Below are 6733 nucleotides of genomic sequence, written 5' to 3'. Positions count from 1 at the left end.
GAACCAGTAGGGCCGCCCCACCCCCACCCTCCCACCGAGACCGCGGCGGCCAGCAGCGGCTCCTCGGCCCTGCCGCCAGGAAAGCCTGAGGCTCTGCCCGCGGGAGTCCAGGCGGCCCCCACAAGGGTCCTCGGTGACGGGCGTCCGGACTCCCTGCCGCTCCGGCTCTGCTCCCCGCAGGAAGCGCTCTGGGGCAGAGCCTGCCAGGGGGCCGAGTCCCCCAAGTTATTTCCAGCTGCCAGGGGGTTTCTTCAAAACGCTGTCTCTCTTGGGTAGGCGGCTGCCTTTCAGAATGAACGCCCTGTCCCCTTTCTCATGTCTCCAGAAAGATGGGCTTTTTGGACTCTGGCTTTTTCTCTTCTCCCTCTTGGGACTGTGAAAGGCAGCAGCCCCCCCCCCCAAGCACCCCGCCCCCCACCCCAAAAACAGTTGTTCCTTGCCCCCCTGGGAATGGAAGAGAGATGGGCTCCCAGGAACCCACCACCCTTCCCCGGGGGGAAGGCGGCTGCAGCCTCCAGGATCACCACGTGGACCCCCCTCCTCCTGTCCGCCACCCCAGCCCTTCCGGAGAGGGCGACACGGGCCTCGGAGACCACACGGGCTCCCAGGACCGGCACCGGCAAACCCCGGGGCACCAGGAGGCCACGCTGGGGAGGCAGTGTCATGTCTGCCGCACCGTGCCACAGAAGCCACCGTCCGCGGGAAGAGGAAAACCTCACGGGGCTTCTGTTCACCTATTTTACGGTTCGCAAGCGCTCTCCTTCTGGGTCGCACACGGAAGAAGGCACACACCCTTTTGGCTCCTTGAGGTCCTTCCCGGGGCCACAGGCAGGGACCAAGACAGACCCCTGGGTGTTCGAGACCCTTCCAGATCCTCCTGGGGAAGAGGCCGAGGACCCACTCCGGGTCCAGCCAGCCTTCCGTGGGCAAGGACAGGCTGCCCGGGGGCCGGGTCCTCGGCAGGAAGCGGAGGAGGTGAGCGGAGGGAGGGCAGTCCCCAAAGAACAGTCCCTGAGGCCTGGCCCAGGCTGGAGACGATGGGGGGCCGGGTGGGGGGCTGGGGGTCTACCCAGCAGGGGCTGGGAGGGGTGTAGAGAGAGACTCGCCTGGGAGATGCACAGGGAACGGAGGAGTGAAACGTGGGGGGAGAAGAAAGCGCGCTTTAATCAAGGCGTCTTCAGTGGCCTGACCCCCGAGTGAGAGTGATTGAGTTTTCACTGAGAGAACAGATGGAAGATGAGCGCCGTTCTTGTCGCCGAAGGAACGGCACTTCCCGGCCACTCAGGTGCTGAGCGGCAGGGCACGCAGCTCAGGATATAAATAAAACGGCGCCTGTCTCCAAACGCTCCCGGCTGCCGGCCCCTCCCTCCGCGGGGCTGCCGGCCCCTCCCTCCGCGGGGCTGCCGACCCCGGGGGAAAAACAGCAGACAGTACGGAGGCTTCGGGAAAATTCAGGGGGGACCGGTGCCACCGGGTTCTAGTCTTTATTGAATGGAACATTCGCTATTTTCTTTCTTCAACATATGTGTCCGATAGTGAGGGAGGCAAAAAGAAAAATAACTATCAATACCCCAACGCGTGCTAGCTTTTTCATTGTATCGATGTCCTTTTCATAGATACCCTTACGATGGGCCTGGCGCTCAAGCACTGAGAGGCAGAGAACCGTTCTGGGTTGGGGTGCTGGTTTCTTTAAATAAGGTTTAATGCAGGAGAACAGAGATGACATTCTTGTCAAACGTAAAAATAGGAATTGAATTGCTTCTTCTTGGCTGGATCTTTGACGTTGACTTGGCCGTACGGACACTGCGGGAGAGATCAAACAAATCATCACTGAGTTACGTAGCGGTCATCTTGGAAAAGCGCAACGCTCCTCACCGTGGAGAGAAGGGGCGGCCAGGAAGGTCATAAAGGTCGTCCGATCTACCGGGTCCTGCAGGTGAACAGCAGAACAACGGGAACTCTGACAAACACTCCTCACGAGGGCCCACGAATCATTTCCTGAAAGCACCCTTCCAACTTCAAGATTCTACTCTGGATAACTCGCTCTTGGAAAATCCCCAAGTCCCCAGGGTATGCAAAACTCGTGTGCACTTCATCAGACGCAGAGAACGGTGCAGGCAGGGACATGCGCAGAAGTGAAGGTTTGATTTTTCAATGTTGGCTGCCGTTGGTGCGCGGACCTAGTGTGTGCTCCTTAGTCACAAAGCGGGTCCGTTACAGGAAAACCTTCTTGCTCCAAAACACCCAGTCCCGGAGGTCTGGGGACAGAGGGCGTCACCTGCACACAATCTCACCTCTGTAACAACTTCCCTGACCACAGCAGGCTTTCGGAAAGTTACCGTGGAGAATCCATTCCCATTTATGTTTCGCTCAGAACAGGGAAGGAGCAGTTAGTTTATCTGACTCCGTGCACATCCGAATCACTGAACTAGACATTTCAGGAAAGGGACAGTTGGGGATAGCGGGGGTCATGGCTGCAGGCAGAGGATGGCAGAGGTGGGGGAGAGAGAGGAGAAGGAGAAGGAGAGGGAGGAGGGGAAGGAGGAGAAAAGAGGAGGAAGAAGAGAGAGAGAAAGGAGGGAAGAAGGGGGGGGGAGAAAGAGGAACAAAGAAAGAAAATCCTTATCATTTAAATCCACCTCTCAACACTAGGCAGGTGTCCATTTATTGTCAATAACAAAGAGAAATGTTTTCTGGGACCTAGTTTGTAATATTCTGGCTCCCCTTTCCTGCCCTCTGTGGGCTCACCTGCTGAGCACGGCCCAGGTAAAACCCGCGACAAGTTTCCTTGTGAGAAAGAGCTCCCACGGACTGCACACCTCGGCACTTCAGGGACCTAAGTCACCGCGCACGTCACCAAAACCCCATTAAGTGGAAAGGTCCCGTGCCAGTCCTAAGGACTTCGTTGTCCCTGGCTAAAGGAGCTTGTGAAAAGTGCACTCCGGGTCTATTTAGCTTTTTTATTTGACCTGTTTTTCAAATAACAGGCATTTATAAAGGCACAGAGGCACTGCAAACTACTGGTGTAAGGCGAGAGTTTACTACTCACGTGTCTGCAGGCAGAGCCGCAGCACCAGCCCCTCCGCGCGTGCGCGAGCTGCGTCAGCACCACGTAGCCGGTGGCCGGGTCCAGGTAGCTGAGCTGGCCGGCCTGGAGAGTCACAAATAAGACAATTCACCCATCGCAACCTTCGTCATACCTTCCTCCTCCCACGTTCTACTCACAACAACATTCTGCAAAATTTTCTTTAAACAGTATGAAAGGTCTTGCCGGCAATTACGGAGGCCCGTGGCCGTGACCGAGGGCGCGCATTCCAACATTATGCGCAATCCAGCTTTAGGCGGCAGCAGGGGGAAATACACAGTCTGAGAAAACCCGAGACGTGGATGGGGAAACAAGAGGTCCTCTATGCCCAGTAAGGGCGCAGCCACGGCCTGGGTTTCCTTTGGTTCCCGGGCACCAAGTCGAACAACAGGTGATTTCGAAGACCTGAAGAGCTTAAGAGGCTGAAAGTGAACTTTCACTCAGAAGTCGCGCTTGCAATCGCAGTGATTCAAATATGTGGGAAGTGATTTAAACGCACAGAAAAGGCGCTAATCGAAACCAACAGTCTGCAGAAAAGTATTACCTCCACCATTATGGAACACTTTTCTTTGCCTCCGTGATGTGGGACCGCATTGAACAGTTTACACTATTTTCTTTTCCTTTTTCTAAGGGTGTCGTTAGTTCTGTTTTCAGCAAAAACTAAAGTATTGTTTTACCAGGTCAACACACACGGCTTCGTGAGTTTGCTGCCCGCCCCTCAGAAGCCGAGGACTCTGCCTGCACCCAAACATGGGTCTCCCGAGCTGCCCGAGCGTGTGCTGGGACGGCAAAGGAAACCACTCGACCTCTTCTTCAGATGTTGAGCACGCGGGCGATGTCTTTATCTCTAGCCTGGAGGTTTTCCTGGCAGAGGGACTTCCTCCCGTTTGTTCACAGAAGGCGCCTCTGCACCACTCACAGCAGCCTTCTCATTCAAACAGGCAGGGGACTTCCATTTCCGAGTGTGCTACCGAGTCCTTCTTCTGAGCGTCTTCCCACGGCTGAATGTGTTATTCTGGTTGAGGTTTTATCCAACGTGCTCCGTGGATGCAGTGTGGGACAGAAGGACAGGCAGAGTTCGAGTCTTCGTCTCCTCGAAGGCATCCCAGGAAAGCCCTGCCGGCGCAGCGGGGACCCAGCGAGCAAGCCTGAGACCCATCCCAGGGGCCTCCCCAATCCTCTGGGACCCCAGGAGCAGACGACAGGAAACCAGGGGCAGAACACGCTACTTGAAAATGACCCACGGTGGAGACCACACTTTATTGACAATGTCCGTGTTTGGAGACTTAGAAGAAAAACAGATAAACAGACAAAAAACATAGCAGACTCTGTTAGCAGCCTCCTTTCCACTCTGTATAACTCCCAGGTCTTCCCAGGGCCACCACCTGGGCCCCTGGCCGCCTCCCAGAGTGCTCCTGCGTGCCGCCTTTCTGCGTGGGCTGGGAAACTGGGAGCTTGTGGCTGCCCGCCCAAGCTCAATTTGTCTTCATGGGTGAGCCTCAGGTAGTGGGGACAGCAGAGACGGAACAAACGCACCCACAGGTTGACGGGAGCCAGATGCTCTGTGGGGCGGGCCTGCCCGGGGAGGAAGGGAAGGGAGGGACCCACCCGGAGCTGTGTGTGAAGGACCACTGGGAGGCAGGGCTTCAGGCTGCGGAAGGAGGAAAACAACCAGCTCCTTACTGGGTTTACTGTGGCCCCCCGGACAGTCAGCCTGTGACAAATGCTGAAACCCAGAAACCCCGAACCCCCGAGTGAGATAAAGCTTCGTTCCTGTCCCAGGCCGACTGAGCTGGCTTCCCATGCCACGGGCCTTTCCGCTGAAAAGAACACGTCTGTTCATATTTACCATATTTCTATGTGGAGCACAGGAAGGAGTCACACGTCCTTGTACAAAGAGTGGAAGGAAGATGAACCCAAGACAGCAGTCATTCCCTGAGGACGCCCTGTGGGGGTTTAACGCCTGATGGAGGAGGCAGGCAGGTGCTCAGGGCCTGCCGGCTCGAACGGCTGTCGTCTGCTCCTCGGGCTCGGGCCGCGCGGGTAACACCAGTCGTGCCGAGTACTGGCCCCGCGTGACGTATTAAACAGGTTATTACAGAACTTACTTGCTCTCTCGAGATAAAATATATATATATATGTATATAAACATGCTACCTTTAAACTCATATAGTCCGAGGTGTCAGAAGCGGGAGGGGAGACGCTAAGTTTTGATATTGATGCTAACAAGCAATTAATTGTCCAGTTCCCCCAAAGAGAAGAAAACAGCTCAAGCTCGTCCAGGAAGAACGTGAGTGCCCAGCAATAGTCTCCTTTGGGATCGTGCCCCTGAGAGCGGAGGGAAGGGACGAGAGGCTGGTGACAAAAATCAGGTAAATTAAAGAGGGGCTTGTTGGATTTTTCATTTCTAAACTCATGGGAGGGTGGGCGTCTGACTGATCAGGCGGATAAACGCACAACACGTTTTTTCCGGTGACTTCGCAGCTCCATCCACTCCTGCACGCCCGTGCCTCAACACAAACACCCACGCAGACACAAAGACACACATACACACATGCGGACACGAGCCACACATAACACACACACAGACACACGCACGCGTGATGATGGGTCCCACACGGCCGGAATTTAGCTCGGGCACCGATCAGAGACGACTCACACTCAGGACAAACGTTAACTCTTAGCCCGGGATCAGGGACCGGGACCAGTTTTCAAGCGAAGACAGGTGGGAAGCGTGCGTGTTGTCAGCAGCCAGGGGCCAGGTCACACGGGGTCCCCCAACCTCTCAGTGAGCCTGGGACGCGCAGGCGCACGGACCCCAGGGTCCCGAGGCCCGCCAGGACAAGTCTCATCGCGCAGGCGCATGGGCTCCGGGGGGGGGGGCGTCCAGGAGGGGCCTCACAGCGCAGGCGCACCAGCCACCGGGCGGGACGGGGGCGGGGGCTCACCGCGCAGGCGGCCGCGTGCAAGTCCGCGATCTGTCGCTCTGCCGCGGTTAACTCTTGACTCGCCGGGAGCCTCTCCGCCCCCACGGGCCCGTCCTGCGAGGGGGACCCGGCACCGCCGCGATCTCGCTCAGAAGCAAAGCAGAGGGTGACGCTGGGGTGCTGGTGGAACCTTGCTGTGACCCAGAGGGGCCGTGGCCAGGGGGCAGCGGGACGCTGACCCCCGAGCGCCGCACCCACCAGCGCCGGGATCTGCCTGGATGTCATGGCCGCCGCAGGCCGAGCCGCCCCGCCCTCGCGGAGTCCTGGCCCCGCCTTCCACTGCGCGGCAGCCCCGCCCCCGCCGAGCCGGCAGCCGCCGGACGCCGCACAGACCTGGTGGGCCGCGGGGGACGCGCATTTCCAGCCTCCGGGCCTGGATTCTCAGTCCTCCGTTTTTCTTCTGAGATGGCAAATGCACATTGAGCATGATCGCCACAACCGTCACTGTCGAGAGGAGCCGAGGTGTGCAGAAAGGGCCGGGGGACGCCAGGGTGACTGGTGCGAGAGACCACGTGGGAGGCCGGCCCCGCCTGCAATGAGGACCCTGCGTGCAATCAAACAGCGGAAAGAGGGCTGATTTCTGTCCTGAATTGGAAAGCTATCCTGACACCCTCAGAGTTTGAGGAAGAGGGCACAAGCCCGGGTGCTAGAATGGAATTAA

General features: G+C 57.6%; 1 protein-coding gene across 1 annotated transcript; it reads right to left on the bottom strand.

Annotated features, from left to right (window-relative positions):
• Window positions 1-1450: 1450 nt before the first annotated feature.
• On the bottom strand, window positions 1451-6358 carry CUNH1orf53 (chromosome unknown C1orf53 homolog). Its single transcript, XM_045861359.1, has 3 exons — window positions 6034-6358; window positions 3050-3151; window positions 1451-1803 (listed from the first exon to the last, which is right to left on the bottom strand). Exons 1-3 carry the CDS (start codon window positions 6295-6297, stop codon window positions 1732-1734), a joined length of 438 nt encoding a protein of 145 aa, XP_045717315.1. The 5' UTR covers window positions 6298-6358; the 3' UTR covers window positions 1451-1731.
• Between the last annotated feature and the right edge of the window lie 375 nt (window positions 6359-6733).

This window comes from Phyllostomus hastatus, unplaced genomic scaffold, assembly GCF_019186645.2.
Source record: "Phyllostomus hastatus isolate PE091 unplaced genomic scaffold, TTU_PhHast_1.1 phas_contig_148, whole genome shotgun sequence".
Lineage (NCBI taxonomy): Eukaryota > Metazoa > Chordata > Mammalia > Chiroptera > Phyllostomidae > Phyllostomus > Phyllostomus hastatus.
The sequence above is the reverse complement of the archived record's forward strand: the minus strand, read 5'-3'. Positions and strand labels throughout refer to the sequence as shown.

Excerpts from the sequence above, each read along its gene's own strand:
- CUNH1orf53 (XM_045861359.1), bottom strand. The coding sequence starts at position 6,297 with ATGACATCCAGGCAGATCCCGGCGCTGGTGGGTGCGGCGCTCGGGGGT. Across the intron at positions 3,152-6,033 it reads TGCACGCGGCCGCCTGCGCG|GCCGGCCAGCTCAGCTACCT; the intron begins GTGAGCCCCCGC and ends GTGACTCTCCAG. Across the intron at positions 1,804-3,049 it reads GCGGCTCTGCCTGCAGACAC|TGTCCGTACGGCCAAGTCAA; the intron begins GTGAGTAGTAAA and ends TCTCTCCCGCAG.